Source organism: Falco biarmicus, chromosome 18 (assembly GCF_023638135.1).
Source record: "Falco biarmicus isolate bFalBia1 chromosome 18, bFalBia1.pri, whole genome shotgun sequence".
Classification (NCBI taxonomy): Eukaryota; Metazoa; Chordata; class Aves; order Falconiformes; family Falconidae; genus Falco; species Falco biarmicus.
Window position 1 is genome coordinate 5,484,249 of NC_079305.1, and position 21,229 is coordinate 5,505,477.

Here is a 21,229-nt window from a genome sequence, read left to right on the forward strand (position 1 = left end):
GTGCCAGGCAGGACCCCCGTGTTCCCCCGCTTTATTGTCCTGCGTGTCTGGGGCTCCCTCCATCACACAGCTGATGTGTATTGGGGCAGGAGAAGGGCCAGCTCGCCCTGCCCAGAGGTTAGCTCCCCGTCCCAGCCCCAGCCTGGCAAAGCCAGGTTGTGAGCAGATGCCTCACCGAAGAGCGGTGGTGCAGCTTTATTGTCACCATCCACACTTTGATGTTTTCCTTGCAGCCCTGGAATCTCAGCTTTTATTTTTCCACCCTGTTCTTCCCAGGGAACGGCTGCCTGCCTGCCCCTTCCCCACCACAACTTTTCAACCCGTTGCTGGATTTCAAACAGGGGTGATGGAGGGGCAGAGATCGCAAAGATACAGCTTCCAGCGAGGCTGATGGAGGCGGGGGGGCTGGGGCGCGCGGGGGGGGGGTCCTGGGGTGGGAGAGTGAAACCGCCTTGTTTCGCTGCGGGTGTGACAACAGTTTTTGGGAGGGAGTAGCAAACCTGGGGAGGAAAAGGCAACAAAACTGATTTTTATTTCATCAAGAGCCCAGCTCTGGGTTTCTGGGCGCGCTCCCTCCTGCCGGGGGTTAGCCCCGCGCCTCCCTGCCCACCCTTGACAGCTCCTGCAAATGACCCTCTAATGACGGGATGGTCCCAGTGTGAAACGCTGTCGGAATATGTAAGCGGCCCAGGGGAGGGTCTGCTGGGGCAGGACGGGGCCAGACACGCTTTGTTTATCCGCCGGCTGGGATGTGGATTGGGGATAATCAGGCTGGGCTGGGATGTGGAGTCGGGGCTGCTGGTCCCAGGAGGGGAGGGCTGAGGACAGCCCCCGTCCCGCCCGGGCCACCCGCCGCCAGCCCCAGTGCCTGTGGTCCCGCTGTCCCCTCTGGCTGTAGCGGGGGCCAGCAGCGGGTCCCCACGCGTGTCCCCATCCACGGCCGTGGGAGGGGGCAGCGGTGGGCCTGGGGGAGCCCAGACCCACGGCCAGGGCTGCAATGGGGTGAGCTCGGCCAAGCGCAGGGACTGACACCAGCTGCCCCACGGGGAGCATCTCCCCCAGGGCTGGCAGGCGGCGGGGCATGGTCATCCCTGGGGGCACCCGAGACCCCGGGCATCACCTGTGGCTGGAGCTCGCCTGCTGCGGCTCCCAGCCCCCTCACCCCTTTGAGTGGGGGACCCAAAGGAGAGCCGCCTACACTGGCTGCTGCCCATGGCTTAGAATTCATTGCTGTTAGAGAACACAGCCCTTCCCCTTGTCTCCGACGGGTAAATAAGGAAAATCCCCTCAGCCCACCGCTTCCACGCCTGCAAGTGTTTCCCCGCCTGCCCTCGAGCCACCCACCATCGCGTGGGAACAGCTTCTTGATCTCATGTCAGCTTCCCCGTTCGTGGAGCTGTTGAGCATCTTTCACACCACCCGAGGGGACCCCCTTGCTTTAGCGAGTTACAGTGGCAGCCCACCCACTTAACACCCAGCGTTGTCGCTTTTGCCAGCAAGCCATATGGCTTTTTTTTTTTTTTTTTTTTTTATTTTCCTGCAAAACCAGCCACGAGGTGTGGTAACAGAGCAGGCTGCAGCCAGGGGCGATCCCGGAGCAGGGAGAACCTGTGGGTGCAGCAGGTGCACAGGGAGACAGGGGTTTCGTGCCTTGACAGACCATTCAGCAGCAAAAATGGGCTGTGGAAATCGGCAGAATCTACCAGTCATTTTTAATATATATAATTTATTGATGAATTATGCAACCATGACCCTTTCGCTACTGCCCCATCCAGTGAGTGGTAGGAAGGGTTTGGGCAAAACCATGGTTTTACAGAGGAAAGCAGTGCATGAGCTGAGATGTTCAGGGCACATGGGAGGGCTGGGGGGGGCTTAAGCCCACTGAGACCAGCCGTGGGGCTGCCTTATTGCCAGGAGCACCTGGTTTACCTGTGCAAACCCTCTCTGGCTCCTGCTGAATGGATGATGCTTTGGAGGGGGATGCAGGAACCCCAGGTCCACCTTTCGCATTGCTCCTTGTGTGGTCCTACTGGCACATACGTGATGAGGGTTGCTGCCTCCCTGCCTGCTGCCAGCCCCTTCCTCCTGGGTCCAGCCCTCCCACGCCTGTGCTCAGTCCCACAGCTCTGGGTGGGAGTGGGCTGTGAGGAACCCCTGCCTGCTGCTGCCCACGTGGTGCTGCCAGCTGGCAGCTCTGGACATTGGGCTAACACATTAACTTGGCTTGGTTGTAATAGAAATCTGATAGAGTTTTAATAGAAATATAATAGGAGTCTTAAAAGAAATGCCTGAACCCCAGGTGAGATTGAAAATCCCAACAGATACTCAGCATGGCTGGACACTGGAGCTGCAGTGTCCTGCCGGGAGCCTGCAGCTGCCAGCAATTGCTGTTGTGAGCAAAAGGAGCGTCACTGCGGGCAGTGTCGCGGCAGGGAGCAATGCTGCCTTGGCTCCAGCCCTGCGCCCCGGCTCCTGCTTCTACAGAGCAGCACCAGCCCTTGGCTGCCCCAGCACACACCGGCCGCCAGTGCCACAGCTCCTGGATAAACGCAGCCGTTGGGCACCCGCCACCACGGTGCTACCACCGGCACTGCAGAGAGGTGCCTGTGCCTGGTGGCCTTTCCCACACCGAGCCTAGATCCGTCCGTGCACTGTGGCCATGCAGTGCTGCAGAACTGCCAACACCCGGGCACCCCACTCCTCCTCTGGCCCAGCCAGAGCTTCGCCAGCCCACGGGCATGTGGGCTTCAGGGACACCCCAGTCTGTGCATTGGTCATGGGTTGGGTGGCCAGTCCTTGGGGCAGAGATGTGCCCCTTCCCAGTAGGCAACAAGCTGACCTCAGTTGCATCCACACTCCTCGATGATCATGTCCTCATGGTGACGGATGACGATTTCACCCTTCTCGTAGTAGAGCATGGAGAGGGGACTCATCCTGACTGGGGAGCAGGCAGGGCAGGGCACCTGGTTGGGTTTGTAGAGCTGCAGCAGACTCTGTGGGAAGACATGGGAAGGGCAAAGCATCACCCTCTGCCATGGGCCGGCAGGGTTGGGCTGTGCGGGGGGAGCAGAGGCAGCACACCCCTCTTACCTGTATGTAAGCATGGTTGGTGGGCTTGAAGGTCTCGTCCACGGGCGATGGGCACTGCCCTTCGCACCGGTAGGCGTTGTACCTTTTGGGATAGACAATCCAGCTGCCCCAGCCAGTCTGCTCGAAATCCACCATCATGTCCACCCTCCTGCACAAGGACCTCCCTTCCTCCTCTGGGACGGCAGCGGCAGCATCGCTCACTTTGATCCTTTGCTTCTCCTTCCTGTTCCTGCGGTGCCGGCGGGTCCCCACATCCTGGGTGCCGCTGTCACGCATGACATGCTTGGAGGTCTCCACTGTCCTGATGAGGCTGTGGTCTCCTGGAGACTTGTCCTTGGAGAAGACGAGCAGCAGGACTCTGTCCGCCATGTCCTGGGGCAGGGCTGGCTCCCCGTGGCCAGTGTCACTGGAGGTGGGCAAGTGCATCACAGTAGTGGCCGGGGTGGCTGACCCCCTCACCTCCCACTGCTCCCTTCCTGTGGGACCGTGGTGGCCAGCAGCCACAGCTTGGTGGAGCCAGGATCGGAGCAAGCTGGTGACCTCAAAGACTTTCCAGGAGGCCTGGGTGGAAGAGGGGCTGCCAGCCACAGTGCCCAGGAAGAGCTGGTGGGCACAGGTCCCGCCGCCCCAGCACCTCTGCCGCCGGCTGTGATAGATGTCCAGGGAGACGTTGTGGGCTGGGAAGAGGCCGGGCAGGTGGATGCGGAGCTGGGCCAGACTCACCTCCTGGCTGCTGGAGAGGGAGGACATGTCGAAGGAGAGTGCCCAGCGGGAGCCGTTCTGCAGGGAGCCTGAAACCCAAGGGGCATGGTGAGTGGACTGCTGGCTTTGCCAGGGAGTGCCAGTGCTGGGGGGACAGTGACCTCGCCTGCTGCTGGGGCACGGTGTCTGCCACAGGAGCCAGAGAGTCAGGGGAAAGCAGTCCGATCCACCCAGAGCCAGCGAGAGCACTGGACAGTGCCAGTCCTGGGGACAGGGATGCTTGGGGACCGTGGGAGTCCCCAGACAGGGATGCTCGGGGACTGTGCGGGTCCCGGGGTCGGTGCAGATCCCAGGACAGGGGTGCTCGGGGACCGTGAGAGTCCCCAGACAGGGATGCTTGGGGTCGGTGTGGGTCCCAGGACAGGGATGCTCGGGGACTGTGGGAGTCCCGGACAGGGATGCTCGGGGCCGCGGCCCCACTCACCGTGCGGGGAGAGGCTGAGGGCAGCGGCGGCGGCGGCGCGGAGCGGGGCGGGAGGGGCGCGGAGCAGCTGCAGCATCACCGGGGGGCAGCGCGGCGGTGCGCGGGTCGGTGCGCGGGTCGGTGCGCGGGTCGGTGCGCAGCCCAGGCGGAGCAGGGCGAGGGCGCAGAGCGCCAGCGCGGGCGCGGAGCGCAGCGGGTCCCGCATGGCTGCCGGGGCCTCCCGCAGCCGCCCTATTTGTACCGCGGCCCCGAGCGCCGCCCCGGGCGGCCCCGGCAGCCCCCTCCCCGCGGCCCCGGCCCCCTCCCGCCCTCCCATCTTCACCCCGTCCCTCTTCCCGTCCCTCCGTCCCTATCTCCAGCCTCCCGCCCCTCCACCCGCATGTGCACCCGCTGTCCCTCCCGCCCATCCCTCCCTGCCTCGTCCCTCCATCCCGCTCTCCATCTCCCCCCATCATTTCTCCTCTTCCCCGTCCCTCTCTCCATCCCTCCCTCCTGCGCTCGTCCCTCTCCCCAGCTCTCTCCAGCTCCTCTCTGTCGGGGTGGGGGTCCCTAGCACCCTGCGTTGCCTGGCACCTGGGACACCCCAGCACTGCCTGCCCCCCTCCCAATCCTGTCCTGCTCCTTGCAGAAGGGACCAGGACCATGGGCACCCGTGGCCATTGCCCCTGTCAATCCCACCCCGCCTGGGCAGGGGCTCTGCTCCCCCTTGGCTTCCCCTTTTCCCAGTGCTGTCCAGAGCAGGACCAGGGGAGAGGATGCTGAGCACCCACTGCACCTCGCTGCTGGGGCATAGGGTGCAGGACAGAATGAGGCTGGTACAGCTGGGTGTGAGGGGATGGTGGCCAGCACCGTCCTTGGGTGGGCCCAGGGACCAGCCTGGGGAGGTCGGTGTGGCTGGGCTGGGTGGGGGGATGCGATGGGGGAACCTTCCACCGTGGGCCTTTAACACCACCGAGCAGCAAGAGCAGCCATGGGGGCACGTGGCTGCACGTCACCCCCAGCCCGGAGGTGTGAGCAGCCGAGCAGGGGGGACACCCGCTCCGCCGGCCCTCCCAGCGAGGGGCTCTTGCAGAGCAGTGGCTGGCGAGGCTGCGCCGCTCCTTTCTGGGGGGAGACGTGCTCAGTCCTCAGGCGGGACCCCCAGCGTGGGGCCGGTGTCAGGGGGGAACCCACGGGTGCCGCGGGTGGCACTCCCCGCCCCGCCCTGCCGGGCACCGGCGGGGACATGCGCTGACGTGGGGCTGCTTATCCCCAGGTCCGCTCCGCGCCTAGCTCCCGGTCTCGGTGACGTCACGGCCGAACAGGGTGACGTCACGTCCAGGCAGCGCGACGCTACGGCTGTCCCGGGCCACCGCCGCGTCCTTCCCGGCGCCCGCCGGCAGGTGGCGCCGCTCGGCCGCGCGCTGCGGTCCACCCCGCAGCGGCATCGCCCCTTTAAGGCGCGGAGTCTCGCGAGAGCTGCGGCCGCGCGCGAGAGCGCGGCGGCGGGTGGAAATGGCGGCAGCGCCGGCGGCCGCCGGGGCGGGAATCGCTGCTCCCGCGGCCGAGGGTGCCGAGCCCCCGCCGGAGGCCCCCGCCGCCGAGCCCCCGGCCCCGCCCGAGCCGGGCGCGACCGACGCCGAGCCGGGGTATGCGCGGCCCGCCCCGCGGCCGGGGAGGGTTTCGGGGCGCCCCTCGGGGAGGCCTGGGGCGCCCCGCCGGGGGGGAGGGGGGCTGGGCGGTCCCTGTGCCCCGGGGGGGCCCGGGCCGCGCCCCCCGTCAGGACCCGGGCCTGGGCCGCGCCGGGGCCCTGGGGAACCCGCTTCTGCTCCCGCAGGGGGGATGCCGGCCTGGGGGATGCCGCCGCCGCGCTGGAGACGGAGTCCGCCAACGGCAAGGACCCCCTGGTAGGTTGGTAGGTGCGGGGGGGGCGCGGGCGCCGGCTGTCCCCGCGGCGCGGGCCGGGGGCTGAGGTGGCCCTGGGCCACCTGCCCCGGGGGCTGCTCGCCCCCTCCCGGCCCGCCAGCGCGTGTCCCGGACGGGTCGGGTCCGGGTCGGGGTCCGGGTCCGGCGCCCACCCGGGCGGCGCGGGGGGAGGCGAAGGCCCGGGGCGCGCGGTGCAGAGCGGGCGGGCGTGCCGCTCTTCGCCAGAAAACGGAGCGTTTGTGTTTAACGAATCCATGTCTGGTGACACCCGACGCGTTGGCATCAACAAGCGCCCTCAGCTTTCCGAGGATACAAAGCCAGGGCTAAGGCGAAGACGCAGAAGGCGAGGCTACCCGAAAAACCAAAGTCTGAGCGTGTTCCCGCGGTTCAGACGAGAAGGACTTTCTGCCCAGCCCTTTAAAGGATGATTTTGGAAGTTAAATCCTCCCTCATCCGACTAGTTCTAACTGAAACCACGGAATAGTCCTAGCTCGCTCACAGCATGGCTGTGTGTTAAGGGAAGAAAAAAGTTGCCCTCTCTGAATTCTCCTGTCTTGACAGGTTACTGCATAAAACCTCTTCCCTGTCTGATTCAGTCAGTCTTTAAGCCAGCCCAAGTGTGCTGATCTGCTCTGGTTGTAGGAAGCTGCTGGGGACACCGCGGAAGCCTTGGACACGCAGGCGGGCTCGGTGGACGAAGAGAACGGGCGGCAGCTTGGCGAGATAGAGCTGCAGTGTGGAATTTGTACCAAATGGTTCACAGCGGACACGTTTGGCATTGATACCACGTACGTAAGCTCTGCTTAACGCTGGGCACAAAACTTCGGTCAGTAGCAGTGGAAGTATATCGAGTGTAAATTCCCAGGGACCAGGAGCCCGTCTGGGTCCTTGGATGCTTGGAGAGCAGCTTGTTATGCGAATAACAAAAGCTTTACCCCACAGCAGGAAGTGTTTATGTTTGTACATTTCAGCTTTTAAAAAAAAAATCTTTGTGCAGACCTCAGGGCTGTCAGAGCCACCCTTGGACTAAGCCACCTGGTGCCTTAGAGGCCTGTAAATGTTACTTGAAAAGCAGAGGGGGCTTCAGCATGCATTTTCCATTGGCGTGAACAAAAAATAAAATGTTTCTGTAAGTGAGAAGTAAATTCAGCTTGCTTTCTGGAACCAGATGCTTTTTGTTGTTGGATTTTGTTCCTAAAGTACTCTAGACTTCTGAGGAAAATTAACTGACTCGGGTGGAGCCCCTTGTCCAGAGCTTCTGGATGTTGTCTCTTGTGTTGCTGAATGAATTTCAGGACTTCTCTAAAACAAGAAGATGACACTAGGCTTGGCTTGCTTAGGTTTTCTCAAGAGCTTTGTGTCTTTTCTTGATGCCCATGACAAACATAATTTGATGAAAATGTCATTGAACCTGTAATATGTTTCTGGGGAGGGGGAGAGAATAATTCATTTGTTAACCTGGAATCATTAATTTGTTAATCTGATGTGGTAAGCAAAGTGTACACCAGAACTTACAAATCGGCGTGCTCTTTTCCAGATCATGCCTGCCTTTCATGACCAACTACAGTTTCCATTGTAACGTTTGCCATCACAGTGGGAACACATATTTCTTAAGAAAACAAGCAAGTAAGTGTAAAAAAAGCACATTTACTGGAAATTTATGCAGGATAATCCTAGAGGTTTCGTTTTATCTAAAGGCGGTGGAAGAGTTCTGCTTTTCATTTTTCAAAAAAGACCAGAAAATCCCTTATTGGCCACAAGCGTGTGTGGCTTTTTCTAAAAATGTTTTGCTGCTAACTGTTATGGTGAAAATCCTCTTGTTTTGTGAGGGCTGCTGAGTTAGGGCAGAACTTGTGAGGGTTTTGCTTTTATTCAAGGTAGCGCGGATGCTGTGTGGTTAGCAATTGCTGTACACGGTGTATGTTCGATCTTCCCCCTGAAGCATAATTCTAGTTCTGGTGTATTTTTATTTTTGAGATCTCAAGGAAATGTGCCTTAGTGCTCTGGCCAACTTAACGTGGCAGTCGAGGACACAAGATGAGCACCCGAAAACTATGTTCTCAAAAGATAAGGTATGGCTGGTATAAAAATCATCACAGATTTATGTAAGCTATGATTTCAGTGAAGAGCAAGTTCAAACAAATAAATACTATTAGTGAGGCTTTCAGACCCAGACTGTTAAGACTCAGTTTTATTTTATTTTTTTTTACAGGATATTATCCCATTTATTGATAAGTACTGGGAGTGTATGACAACACGACAGAGACCTGGGAAAATGACTTGGCCTAATAATATTGTCAAAACTATGGTAGGTATTTTGAGTTAAATTCTTGGAGGGTTTTCAGTGGATGATGTAGTCATCTGATGTTTGTGTTTGCCGAGGTCTGGACTTGGAGCTAAATGGTGAAGATTCTCATGCTGCTAATGTGGTTGATACACATGCTATGTGTTAACAGTAAATACTGTGATTTAAACACTTGTTCGTGATCGTGATAGGATCTTACCCTGTGTAACTTAAACTCCTCTGTCTTAGTGTAAAGAAAGAGATGTGTTCTTGGTGAAAGAGCATCCGGACCCGGGGAGTAAAGACCCAGAAGAAGATTACCCCAAGTTCGGGCTTCTAGACCAGGTACGTAACTAGAGCTGGAAGGAGACTGTGCTCTGGGGAGTTGGGAGGGAGGTGTGGGAGTTCTCTTTCTCTTTGCTGGTCGCTTATCCTCAGTCAAGCAGGCAAAACTCAGCCAAGCCATGCTGTGAGCCTGTGTTGTGCCAGGCGATGTGTTGGAGTACTCCAGCACCTGGAATTGTTGTGTTCAGGCTTTGCGTGGTAAGCTTGACTGAGTCTATACATCACGCTTTTTGTTGTTGTTGTTTTGCTTTAAATGTCTTTCAGGATCTTGCCAATATTGGTCCTGCATATGATAACCAGAAACAGAACAATGCTGTATCCACAAGCGGAAGCTTAAATGGCAAGTTCTTTATTCAGGTGGCCTTTGGATATCTGGGACTAAGCTGTGTTTTCCCAGTCCTGTTGCTGGATGTCTGTGCAGTTATGTTAGTTGACGTGCCGCAGTTAAACCTGTTGTGTGAACTGAGGTTATGGTTATGTTCAAACATGTTCAGCCAGCCTCCCTGTGCCTTTCTATAGGGATAGATTAATTTTACATTCTTGTGAAGGTTCAACTTTTCTTTATGGCAGCCAGCTCAGTAAAGATGCTTGCAGGAAAGCTGAGCTGTCTGTTTTGTTTCATGATGGTTTTAATTTGCCTACTTGTATTATTCAGATTTCCCATTTCCCTCACTCTTGAGATACGCAAGTAGTTGTGGAAAGTATATATTCCTTATAATCACTGCTTGCATTTTGCTGTTCCTTTTTGCGGAATGATAGCTGTGCTAACAACTTTGGCTAGCTTGCTCAGATTACCTAGAGTAATCCTACTGCAGTAATGTTAGCCGTTGATGAGATTTCTTTGTGCGCAAGGCTACAGCATTCGATATTAAACACCCTAGATAGAACCTAGCAGGCGGTATCTTGGGCTTTTTGAAGCAGGGTTATAGATGGCTAAGGCTGTGTTGTCTCCATTTCATGCACTGGGTTTTTTTTTTTATTTAATTTCTGGAAGATCTGACAAATATGTGGTGCGACTTCTGTCCTTACAGGTGGAGCCTCTTTGGGAGGTGAATATTTACCTTTCAGCTTCTAAAACTTAAGTATTATTGTTTGCAAAGCTTTTTTGCTCAATTACCTTAGAAGCTAAAGTCAATTAAAAATCAAAAGCGTGCCCTGATGTGATTGCAATAATACTTTGATAGAAAACAACAATTTCACTTTTTAATCTGTAGCAGTTAGAAGCTTTTCATTATCATATTCTGCCCCACTTGACTGGTTTAAAGTTTTATTTTCCACTTACGTTTGTTTTAACTTTGTATGATTTGACCTGATACTACGTGTTAAATATTAATGCCTGAAGAGGTGGTCTGAGTCTGTGAGCTGATAGGAAATTCTGATTGTTCAGGTGATGACAAACTGGAAAGCCTCAAGGTTTTATCCGCTCTAAAACTAGCGAGTGCAGCTGAGATCATGTCACGTTTGTGCAGAATATGGTATTCCTTCAGTGGTTTGAATCCCTTACACCATAAGGGGAATGCTGATAACTTACAAGCTGACTGTATTTTTAATTACAACACAGTATGCAGTCCATAAAGGTGTTTATCTACAGTACGTAAAAAGTTCTATAGTTTTCCTTGTAAATCAAGAGTGATCTATTCTGAACTAGACTAATGATAAAACGCATATACAATTTAACGTATTAAAATGTTACACTGATATTAGTTCGATTAAATTTGATATGTAGCTTTTCTGTACCGCACTTTTATTTGTGAGCAAAAATTGGCTGCTGTAATTTAAAATGATGCGCTGTTCAATCATAGTACTGATTTTGGTAATACTGAAGAGAAACACCTCTATTGCTTTACATTTTGACTCAACTTGGGTATATTTTATTTTATAGATGGAAATTTAACGTTAAGTGCTATTGCTTATGGGCGTCAGCGTGTTTCTTCAGCATAGTGTCACTGGGATGTGATGACTTTGCTTAAAATCAGATAGTGTGTGCTGTAGGTTGGGTTTTCTGCTACTTTTGCAGAAATAAATTTGAACTGTGACTGGAATCTCCATGAAAGCAAATAGTAATGGTTTTGAAGTGGATCAAAAGATCTACAAACAGCAAGGATTCTTAGCCCTCACCTTAAAAAGCTTGAGTTGAGCTCATTTGGTGGATAAATCTCACTTAGCTTCCACTCGAAACTTATGTACCTTGTAGTCAACTTCTGCAATGTCTACAAGTTCTAGATTTTGCTGTGCTCATTTTCAATAGAGTCTGTTTCACATACAACTGTGGGAGAAGGTACTTGAGCTCGTGAACTGTTTTTAATTCGGCTGCTTCTGCCCCTTTCTGTTTGTGGAGATTCCATGCACACGGGCTCTCTCTGATCATCAGCCGCTTAATATGTCGTGGTCTCTGTGTTAAGGGGGAATGGCTGCAGGAGGCAGTGGGAAGGGACGGGGAGCGAAGCGCAAGCAGCAGGACGGAGGGACCACGGGAACGGCCAAGAAAACCAGAAGGTGAGAGGAAAGATGATTCAGTGGCGGTGGTGAGCACCTGCAGCGAGGCGGTGTACGCTGGTCAGAGGGACAGCTCTAGTTTTGATGCCTTTAAGCTGACTTCTGCCTGTCTCTGACCTTGGTAGATTTGAGGGGAATCATGACATAACCCTGTGATGTTATGGATAGGTCACATGCTAGAAATTATTTGAAACGGAGATTTTAAAACTGAAGCTTGAAACTTCGTCTATGAAATGAGCGTACGCTTGGAAGCAAAGTGGCGTGCGGGCCACGGGCGCCGCAGGTACCGCTCTGCAAGAGGCTGCCCTGGGTTGACTTGTGACTGAGCAGTAGCCACCGTGAGATGCCAGCCTGTAGTTTTTGTGTTTTGCAGTGACCCGTTGTTTTCCGCTCAGCGCTTACCACCCCACGGTTATCCTTTGGAACACCCCTTTAACAAAGATGGATATCGTTACATCTTGGCTGAGCCTGACCCCCACGCACCTGACCCGGAAAAATTGGAGTTAGACTGTTGGGCAGGAAAGCCTATTCCTGGGGACCTCTACAGAGCCTGCCTGTATGAACGAGTCCTCCTAGCACTGCACGACCGAGGTACAAAGCTTGCTAATCGTATGCGAGTTGTATTAGCCGGCTCTTCTTACGAGGGGCCATCTTCTCTAACCTCATGTTACTGGTTACTGACACTTCAGACGTAATTGCTTTAAGAGGTGCAAGCGTTAAATCCGCTTCTGTGTGTTCACTTGCCTTCTGACATCGGTGCACGTTAGAAATTGCAAATGAACTGCTCATACCACCTTCTTTCATCTCCGGCAGCTCCTCAGTTAAAGATTTCCGATGACAGACTGACTGTCATCGGTGAGAAGGGCTACTCGATGGTGCGAGCCTCGCATGGAGTGCGGAAAGGAGCCTGGTACTTTGAAATATCCATGGATGAGATGCCTCCAGATACAGCTGCCAGATTAGGCTGGTCACAGCCATTAGGTAAATAGCTTTACCGGGTATTTCTTAGCAGGGGATTCCAGCCGGGTCCTGTGTTTCTTTCCCCAGTAATGCAGACCTACAGAGGGTAAGTAATGTTGAGCTTGCCCGCTTCAACGCTGCTTTTCGTAAGGGGAAGCGCTGCAGGCGGTTTAACCCGTGCAGAACTGCAGTACGGGTGGAGCCTGTATGCTTTGCGTGCTTGGCCTCGCTTAACACTGGAGTCGATGCATTTGTACGAATGGCAGTTGTATTTGTTAACTGAATGTAATTAGTGTTCTGACACTTGAAGCGGGACATGCAGCCGTGCTCCTGCTACACTCTTGTGTGTTCATGAAGAAATGTTGGTTTCTGCAGGGAACCTCCAGGCACCTCTGGGATATGACAAGTTCAGTTACTCCTGGCGCAGCAAGAAGGGAACAAAGTTTCACCAGTCGATAGGGAAACACTATTCATCTGGCTATGGGCAGGGTGATGTACTGGGCTTTTACATCAGTCTTCCAGAAGATACTGAGACTGCCAAATCACTGCCCGATACGTACAAGGATAAGGTGAGGTGTGGAGTTCGCTGTCGGATTAAGTGTTGGCTAGGGGGACAAGTGGCAAACGGGTTGCTCTGGCCTCACCCTTGCTCCCTTTGAGTGCATCCTTTCCCTCCTGCCTCGGGGTGCCACTGGCTCGTAGAGGAGAGCTCCAAAGCACTGATCTCAGGAAAACAAAATACCCAGACCCACCCAGAAGTTCTGCAGGGGAAGACTGCTGAATGAGAGTGCCTGCGTCTCCTTCCCTCTTCTCTTCCCCTCCTGGTTCTCTCAAACATTTGAGATGTGTGACTTTGCTCTTCACGGGTACTCTGATCCAACAGTCATGCGTATCCCAGAGCACGCTCCTGTACGTCTGCCCTTCTTTACTACGTCACTAGAGGTAAGGGGTTTTCTGGCTCACTTCTGAAGTGGTTGCTTTCTAATATTTCAGGCTCTGATCAAATTCAAAAGCTACTTGTACTTTGAAGAGAAGGACTTTGTGGACAAAGCAGAGAAGAGCCTAAAGCAAGCACCTGGAAGCCAGGTAGGTAAAGCTTTGGTAGGTGGAGGATGAAGAACTTTAGGAAGAGCAGAGAGCTGCTGAGACTGGTGTATTGCATGTATTAATTGCTTGCATTTAATGAGCACAAAGGGAGGCTGGTCATTAGTTAACTGTAAGTTAAACTGCATCTTGAGGATTGGTTTGTAGTTCACAAGTAAGGTCATGAAAGTTAGCATCAATGGGAACAAACCTCTTCATTTTTCTTTTCAGATAATATTCTTCAAGAATGGTGCCAGCCAAGGAATTGCCTTTAAAGACATCTTTGAAGGAGTTTATTTTCCTGCTATTTCTTTGTACAAAGGCTGCACGGTAAGTGATGTATCTTTGAATGATAATTCCTAAGTCCATCATAGTTGTAGCAATGCTGTGTGAGCACTCTGGGAACGTGTCGAGCAAGTGAAGAGGAGAGATGGGAATTACTTTAGTGAAGGGAGTATGGAACAATGCTGTTCATTTGTATGACGTAACTTGATCAAACTCCTGAATGAACACTCTCCTTCCGTGCCAAGGATGTTTGTTCCTGTGGTCTTGCAGGGGGCGCAGGCAGGCTCAGCAGTCAGAGGGGATGCGAACTAAAGACTAAAAAAAACATTCCTGTTGTGTGGGGTTTTTTAATCTAATACCAGACTTGTCTTCCACAGGTTTCTATAAACTTTGGGCCATATTTCAAGTATCCACCCAGAGATATCACTTACCGTCCGGTAAGTAATAACTGAAGCTTTTTACCCCCTGCTTTGTGGTAGGCTCACAGTGTTTCAACAGCAGGCAGCTGCGATTCTGTTGTGGTGGTGGGAGTCAATTTATACCAAGCCTGTGTCTGTCCTCTTCAATCTTTGTACTTGGTGTAGCCAAAAGGATTGTATTTAAAAATATTTGAGGACAGATAGCCTGACAATTTGGCTAAATTTTAACTGAATAGTAGATGCTGCCTTGTTCTTGACAGATTATTTTGGGTTTGCCTGTGTTAGCCTCTTCTATCAACAAGAGGCCTCAATTCTTGTTTAAGGACACATTTGGAATTCCACCACCACTCCCGCCCGATGTTTTCAGGAGGGAAACAGAACTGGAAAGCTACTGTGCAACACGGCTAGTCACTCTGTCCTGGGCCTGGACTCCGTGACTGGAGCTGTCTTTCATTCCCTTTGCAGATGAGTGACATGGGCTGGGGTGCTGTTGTAGAACACACGCTGGCAGACGTTCTGTATCACGTAGAGACAGAAGTTGATGGGAGGCGAAGCCCACCCTGGGAGCCATAAAGGAAGCAGGCGGTGTAGCGTTAACAAAAGCAACACAGTGGGTATCCAGTCAAATGGTTTTTATTATAGAGGAACATGCATCACTCAGAGCAAACAAGCTGAAGCCAACGCAGCTCTGGACAGCAGGCACTGTGTATATTTGTTACCTGCTCAAGACTCACGCTCTACCACTACGCTGGAGTCTAAGTGAATGCAGTTCTAGTATGTATTGTGCAATTTGTGGGCATTTCTTGGAGTCTTCAGTAACTTTTCCAGTGTAGCTAGCTGAAGCAGCAAGCATTGTGTTGAGGTAACTGCTCATGTGCTGTACCTGGGTTGTAACAGTCACTTGTTCAGTGAGAGCAGGCTGTAGCTGGCCCTACCCGCTGTGTGTACACTTGCAGAAGGAACACTGACGCTTCTGCCAAGCTGTGTTCGGTGAATTGTAAACAACAGCTTCCAGCCAGAAGGATTGTGTTGTAACAAGACTACTGCATGTAAGACTGAAATTTGGGCTTTTGTCCAAACTGTATTTTTTTTTCCCCCCACAAACTGGAAACCAGTTTAAAAATAAAAGCTTTAACTCTTTTTCTTTTTTTTTTTTTTTTTTTTTTTTTGTCTTGCAACTTGTTATGAGTGAGACAAACCCAAAGTAGCTACACTTTAGAGAGCTCTTGAGCTGAAGATCTCCTTCAGCTTGCTGCACTGACAAGTTAGACAGGGCCTCCTGCCAATAATCATCAATACAGAGCTTTGAATGAATAAATAATTTGACATTTTATGTGTCTGTACAGGAAAAATAAATTAGACTTGCTGCATGGGGAGGAGAAGGGAATAAAAGTTTTAGGTAAGTGCTGTTTGTGTTCTGGGTGAAGGAGGACGGTAAAATCTGGGGTGAAGTCAGTCCTGTGCTGGTCTTCCTGCCTTCCCAGGCAGTGGTCTGGGACCTCTCTATTCGCTAATTGGCCAAGGCCTATCATAGTGGACACAGCTAATTAAAGCTTTGTTTATTCATTGAAACTAATTAGTTAGGGAGGTCGCAGGGGCCTGACTGGACCAGCATGTGCTCAATGGAGCAAATGCTGGACCAGAAATTTGAAGTCCAAGTAGTTTCAATAAACAAAGCTTTATTTATCTATTGAAACTATGTATTAAATTAGTGGTGTCTACTGTTAAAGGCCTGGATTAATTAGCACAGGCTGTAATTACCCTCTAGTAATTACCGGAGTCACTCCTTCGCCCCTGAAGCAAGCACTGCACCACGAGCCGGTGCGGTCAGCAGCTCACGGCCGCTGTCTGGGCTAGGCGCTCCCGAAGGTGGTTGGCAAAGTCGACCTGCGTCTGGGACAGGACCTGGTTGATGATGGTCTTTGGCAGCCAGCCCTGGGGAGGAGCAGGGACAGCCCGTCAGTGCGACTTGCCTCGCGTGCAGCAGCGCCGGCTGCTGCTTTGAAATGCTCGCCGCAAAACTCACCTTCAGGTCGAGGCTGAGCAGCCACGTTAGCTTGGTTTGGGAAGGATGGCCGGGCAGCGGGCGGAGGATCATACACGTGGGGCCGTTCTCAGCTCTGTAAGAGGACGGGAGTGCACAGTTAAGACAGCAGTGTCTGACTTTCAGGGTTTCCTCAGCAGTTCTTCCTGCTGAGACCAAGCTTATTACCCAGAGCCAGCGCTAGAAGCTGGAGTGTGAACCTGGCTCCCATTGCACACCCTGTAAGTGAATGCAAAAGGCGGTTACCTTACAAATCCTTCCTGCTCTGGCATAGCTCCGTACTTGGTGGCCATGCCAGCCAGGACACAGGTAGAGCCACGTCTCTTAGAGCACCGGACGCTCACAAAGTCCCGTGGTCCGACAATGTTGCCGGGGGTAGCAGCCGCCTTCTCATGGGTGATCACTGTGTCCTTTCCAATCTTCTGGAGAATCTGCAGAGTTTAGAATTAAAACATTAATTTCAAGTATTCACTGTAAACACAGCTCAAAGCTAGCTTTGATTACCATGTGTTCAAATACACGCTCTTACAAAAACTCGGTGTTTACAAGGAGAAAACCTGCAAATATCTGCTTAATTCCAGAATGCAGAATGTTAGTTTTCAGTATCTGAAAAGAGAAGGTAGTTCTCTTAATGCTTCTTTTAGTCTGGACAAGCTGTGGAACAGCCAGACGCTCTTCCCTGTGTGGTGGGGTGCTGTGCTGTTTCTCCTCTAGGTGCAGTACAAATGAGCATCAGAACTGGCCCACTCCCTGGCAGTAAAGAGCGATTCCTACAGGGTAAATAGCAGACAAGCTGCTACAGGCTCGCTTCTGCTGCAGCAGCAACGCGATTACTGTGGAACAAGCCCTACGTCTGCAGCAGGATGCAGACAAGATAAAGCCTGGCTTCTCCGTTCCCAAAGAACGGGTGGAGAAAGCCCTGTGCTCCTGCCGTTTTGGGCAGAGCGATTCTCTGGCCCTTGCAGTGCCGCTCGGAGCAGCCCGTGTGCGTGAGCCCCTGGCTGAGCCGCGTCTGACGCGCGCTCCCTACCTTGACTTCTTTGACGCTGGGGTTCCAGTCCCCCATCTGCTCCATGTTGTCCACCAGCTCACTGTACACCGTGTCCAGGGGCTGGTCCACCACCACCTCGAGTCGGAACACCTTGCCCACATCTGGGAGCACCTTGCTCAGCACTTTGTCTCCGTTACCCTGGGGAGGGGAAGGCAGAATTAATATTGCAGATATTTACAGGAGGACCACATGGAGTCTGCTGCAAAGCAGAGCGCCTACCACCACCGTCTCAGTCTTCCAGCCGTCCTGGTCCTCGAGGATGCTGAGTGATTTCTGGAGGGCTTCCTCTCCTTGCTTGATGTAAGACATTTCCATCTCACTGAAGGGCTTCTCCTCTAGCCTTGAGCCTGCCGCGGGATCAGACAAAATCGGGAGTGAGCGGAAGAACACTGCACAGCTAACACATCCAAATGCCAGATAAGCTTTATCTACATCAAATACACTTGTCTGCGCCTAGGGGCCAGGGAAGTAAACATTCTGGGCTGCTTGCCTGCCTTTGCCGTTTGTTTAGCAAAAGCAAAAGCACGGGCTGCCCACAAGCAGGTTTCCCTCCGGCCACCCTCCAGCCCTGACCTGCGCCGGTCACCACCCGGCAGAAAGGGGCAGACCCCCGCCTGCTGGGCACTTACTGAGCAAGGTGCTGCTTCTGCGAACCTGGTTGATCCACAGGCCGGGTCCTGCGCTGCGGCAGGCCAGCTTGCTCAGCTCCTGGCTGATGGCAACAGTGGCTTGTCTTCTCAGACCTGAGAGCAGAAAGCGCGTTACTCGCCAGCACCAAGCACCGCACTGCAGAGGGCTTGCTATCTTATTCCCCCCCCTTCCGGATTTAAACAATACAACATCGGAAAAGTCTCTGCTTCCCCCCTTCGCTGAAGTCCCCACAGGCACCGAGAGCAGCTGACTGGCATTGCACTGCTCGGGGTCACAAGCTGTCCTAAACAAACCCAGGCTTTGCGCTGCGTGTGGGGAGCCAGCGACAGTTGTAAAAATACCCAGGAGCAATCGTGAGGTGCCCAGGCGGGCCGTATAAACGGAGTACAATAAACACCCTCGCAGCCGGTGGGGGCATCACCTATTGCTACCCTCCACGTGCAGCCATCCCTGTCGGACCCCAGCAATAGGTTTGTGACAAAAAGGGTCGTGGAGACAGTAAAACACGAAACCCAGAAAGCAACATGGCATGGGGTGGGGAGAGCCCCCCGGAGCCCCCAGCCTCCTCCCGCCCTGCCGGCACTGCCCAGGGCAGGCAGCCCATGGAGAGGGGCTTCCCCCAGCCCCGCGTCCTGGCCCCCAGCCCCTCACCAGTCATGTTGCGCAGGTGCCGGTAGGAGATGGCGGCGCAGAGCTTGAACGTTGCGGGCAGCATCTCCCTGGTCTGGATGGAGCTGTGGGTGCTGCGGGCGGGCGTCTCTGTGGTGAGCACTCCTCTGGCCGGCCCGCGGGGCGCTCAGCCTTAAGTACGCCAGCTGAAGGATGCTGGCTTGTCAGCAGGGAGATAAGAGCCATCACTTATGGCAGGGCCACAGGGGCCAAGGCCAGACCTGGCTCCTTGTGCATCTGCCGGGGGCCGCGGGTCGCATCCGGCGAGCAGATGCACGCACGTGGGCAGACGTGTGCTCGTATGCGGTGCTGGCACGATGGAGCCTGGCCAGCCCCCATCCGCGGTCCACAGTGAGCTCCTGCAGCAAGGCGAGGGCAGGAGACGGAGGCACAGCCTCCTGAGCTCGTATGGGGCTTTGCAGGTGACCCCTGTGCTGGGGATAAACCCCACTGCATGTGGACCTGGGGTCCACAGCACGGCTGCCCCTGCATGGATCAGCTGGCGTGGAGAACAACAGATAACGATTAATTCCAACGTGTAACAACTGATACGGCAGAAAACAACAGATAATAACGGATAACGATGCACAACACCATCTCACAGCACAACCATCCCAGAATAACTGCAGCAAGGCTCTGCCGAGCCGGACACAAGAATGGGGCCACTTGTCCTTGCCCTGGGGGCCAGACCCACCACAGAGCCCTCGCTGCATTAGAGCCCCCGTGCACAAACCAAACCCTGCAGACTGGGACCTCCCAGCACCACTGGCACCCGTGACCGTGTGCAGGGTGGGTGGGCACCCCCGGGATGGCTGCGCGCAGCGGGAACACTGGGGATGCTTCGTGCACACTGCATGGACAAGAGCATCTTGGAGCCCTCCCTCACCCCACCAGCACCATGCTGATGCAGCCGCTCTTTCAGCCTACACAAAGCTGAATATTAAATGTGTTAAGCCACTAAGCTCGGGGCTGGGAGCGAGGGGCAGCCCCGTACCTCCCCCAGAGGCTGGTTTATCTGCTGTGGAGCTGGGAGCGGTGGGCAATGGCAGAGCAGCGATAACACTCAAGGATGAAATGACATTTCTGGGATGAGTTACAGCTCCAGAGACCAGCGCTCCCAAGAACCCATGAATCACCAGCTGCTTCCTTTGACGTCAGCCCCTGCACCCTCCTGCAGGGAACCTGACCTTCCTCCCCGCTGTTGCAACAACTTGGCCAAGGGGGGAGGTCAGCCACTCCTGCACCAGCGCCCCGGCCCCCGAGGAGCCCCTCACTGAGCCCCCGAGAGACGGTTTGGGTCCTACCTGCCGCCTGGGAATGGTCCCGCTGCTCCGGCCCTGCTGCTCCCCAGGACAGCTCCTCTCCATCTCTGGGGCTGCTGCTCTCCATCACGTGCGAGACAAGACACCTTGCACTCGTGTTGGCGATGCGCACTTGGGTGAAGGCGCTGGTAGGACCAGGAGGAAGCCAGAAGCTGCACCATCCCTTTCCCGAATGGTTCCTGGGAAAGTCCCCACACAGGCGTGATTCCCAGGTCCCTGCTGCAGCTCTCCCCCGCGGGGGCTGGGCTTCATCCTCCTGGTCCCCACATGCCTGCGGACAGCGGGAGGAAAAATCAGGAGGGTTTGAAATCCCTGAGCCGCTGCCGGGAGCTCCTGACCCCGCAGTGGAGCTCGTGCCGAACACACACCGTGCACCGACGGGTCTGCAGTGCCTGGGGAGAGCGGTGAGACCCTCTGGCACGGTGCATCCCCCCCCAGCACCCACAGCCCCCCTGTCCGGGGTACGCGGCACCGGGGCAGCAGGGAGACCCCTCGGCTGTGGACCAGCCGGGACCGCTGTTATCCCAGAGGGAGCAGCTGCTCCCGGGCACAAGGCCTCGGCACAAGGACACGCTGTTGTTTGTGAGAAGAACCAAAACAGCCCAGGCAGAGTCACCCCTCCGGCTGGGGGCTGCGGGGGCTGGAGGGGCACAAGCCCCTCTGTGCCTCGCAGCTGGGGACATGGGGACAGTGATGCTGCCCCATGGTGCACAAGGCAGGTGCTCCAGGCAGCCAGTCCCCGGAGCGGCACACTGAGCCCCCCAGCCTGTCGGGAAGCTGTGCCGAAAGGGCCCCCAGGACCCTCAAGAGGGTCTGGTTAATTGGGACACCCCGAGGACCCTCAACAGCTCCTGATGTGACCTTGGCATCTCCTCCAGTCATCTCTCAGGGGTCCCACGCTGTCACCGTGCCACCGAGCTGCCTGCGGCGTCCGAGCCTGCAAGGGGGAAGGGACGGCAGCCCTCCCGCAGCACCGGGAGTGGCACCAGGGGTGGCACCGGTGCTGGGGAGCAGCGTGGTGCCGCGGGTGTCAGGGGTGGGACGGGGGTCCCAGCACCTACCTCGGGCCCTGGGAAGGCACCTCTCCATCAGGGAGATGTGATGAGATCATGAGATCAGGCAGCCGGGGCTGCCTGGCTGAGCCCACGTGTGCTCTAGCACCGCTCACCTGCCTGCGGCAGGATGAGGCCCCAGCCACAGCTCAGACCCACCTGGGCCTACCCAGATCCTCGTCTGGGCATGCCAAGCCAGGTCCTGCCAAGCTGGTGGTGCTGGGGGTGCGGGGAGCACGTGGCCGCATCCTGCATGCCAGCAAGGAGATGCCTGGGGAAGATGGCATGGCCCCGCTCCAGGACAGGCACCCAGCACCCTCCCACCCACATCTGTGGGGGCCAGAGGAGAGAGAAAACGCTGGGGGAGGTAAAACGGCTGAGAAAGCC

At 54.9% G+C, this 21,229-nt stretch overlaps 3 protein-coding genes across 4 annotated transcripts; 1 reads left to right on the forward strand and 2 right to left on the reverse strand.

Annotated features, from left to right (window-relative positions):
* Positions 1-2,840: 2,840 nt before the first annotated feature.
* NODAL (nodal growth differentiation factor) lies at positions 2,841-4,481 on the reverse strand. Its single transcript, XM_056321706.1, has 3 exons — positions 4,277-4,481; positions 3,091-3,881; positions 2,841-2,993 (listed from the first exon to the last, which is right to left on the reverse strand). The coding sequence occupies exons 1-3, from the start codon at positions 4,479-4,481 to the stop codon at positions 2,841-2,843; spliced, it is 1,149 nt and encodes a 382-aa protein (XP_056177681.1).
* A 1,260-nt stretch (positions 4,482-5,741) lies between these two features.
* Positions 5,742-15,193, forward strand: ASH2L (ASH2 like, histone lysine methyltransferase complex subunit). 2 transcript variants are annotated; one of them, XM_056362980.1, is made up of 17 exons: positions 5,742-5,904; positions 6,093-6,162; positions 6,824-6,969; positions 7,719-7,807; positions 8,159-8,253; positions 8,394-8,489; positions 8,715-8,810; positions 9,075-9,150; positions 9,842-9,859; positions 11,213-11,306; positions 11,680-11,897; positions 12,120-12,287; positions 12,642-12,835; positions 13,260-13,352; positions 13,581-13,679; positions 14,012-14,071; positions 14,519-15,193. In XM_056362980.1, exons 1-17 carry the CDS (start codon positions 5,771-5,773, stop codon positions 14,624-14,626), a joined length of 1,854 nt encoding a protein of 617 aa, XP_056218955.1. In that variant the 5' UTR covers positions 5,742-5,770; the 3' UTR covers positions 14,627-15,193. The 2 variants fall into 2 exon arrangements, with proteins under 2 accessions (XP_056218955.1, XP_056218956.1); XM_056362981.1 differs by lacking the exon at positions 9,842-9,859 and having other exon boundaries at positions 5,743-5,904.
* Positions 15,192-21,141, reverse strand: STAR (steroidogenic acute regulatory protein). The gene is made up of 9 exons (XM_056362985.1): positions 20,652-21,141; positions 19,773-20,061; positions 18,451-18,967; positions 17,778-17,891; positions 17,368-17,495; positions 17,128-17,286; positions 16,344-16,528; positions 16,080-16,173; positions 15,192-15,988 (listed from the first exon to the last, which is right to left on the reverse strand). Exons 3-9 carry the CDS (start codon positions 18,512-18,514, stop codon positions 15,881-15,883), a joined length of 852 nt encoding a protein of 283 aa, XP_056218960.1. The 5' UTR covers positions 18,515-18,967; positions 19,773-20,061; positions 20,652-21,141; the 3' UTR covers positions 15,192-15,880.
* Between the last annotated feature and the right edge of the window lie 88 nt (positions 21,142-21,229).

Coding starts and splice junctions, on each gene's coding strand:
- NODAL (XM_056321706.1), bottom strand. CDS start 4,481: ATGCGGGACCCGCTGCGCTCCGCGCCCGCGCTGGCGCTCTGCGCCCTC. Junction 3,882..4,276: donor CCTCAGCCTCTCCCCGCACG/GTGAGTGGGGCC, acceptor CTTGGGTTTCAG/GCTCCCTGCAGAACGGCTCC. Junction 2,994..3,090: donor CCAACCATGCTTACATACAG/GTAAGAGGGGTG, acceptor GTCTTCCCACAG/AGTCTGCTGCAGCTCTACAA.
- ASH2L (XM_056362980.1), top strand. CDS start 5,771: ATGGCGGCAGCGCCGGCGGCCGCCGGGGCGGGAATCGCTGCTCCCGCG. Junction 6,163..6,823: donor CCAACGGCAAGGACCCCCTG/GTAGGTTGGTAG, acceptor CTCTGGTTGTAG/GAAGCTGCTGGGGACACCGC. Junction 14,072..14,518: donor GAGATATCACTTACCGTCCG/GTAAGTAATAAC, acceptor TTCCCTTTGCAG/ATGAGTGACATGGGCTGGGG.
- STAR (XM_056362985.1), bottom strand. CDS start 18,514: ATGCTGCCCGCAACGTTCAAGCTCTGCGCCGCCATCTCCTACCGGCAC. Junction 17,287..17,367: donor GGAAGACTGAGACGGTGGTG/GTAGGCGCTCTG, acceptor TCCCCTCCCCAG/GGTAACGGAGACAAAGTGCT. Junction 16,529..17,127: donor CCAGCGTCAAAGAAGTCAAG/GTAGGGAGCGCG, acceptor TAAACTCTGCAG/ATTCTCCAGAAGATTGGAAA.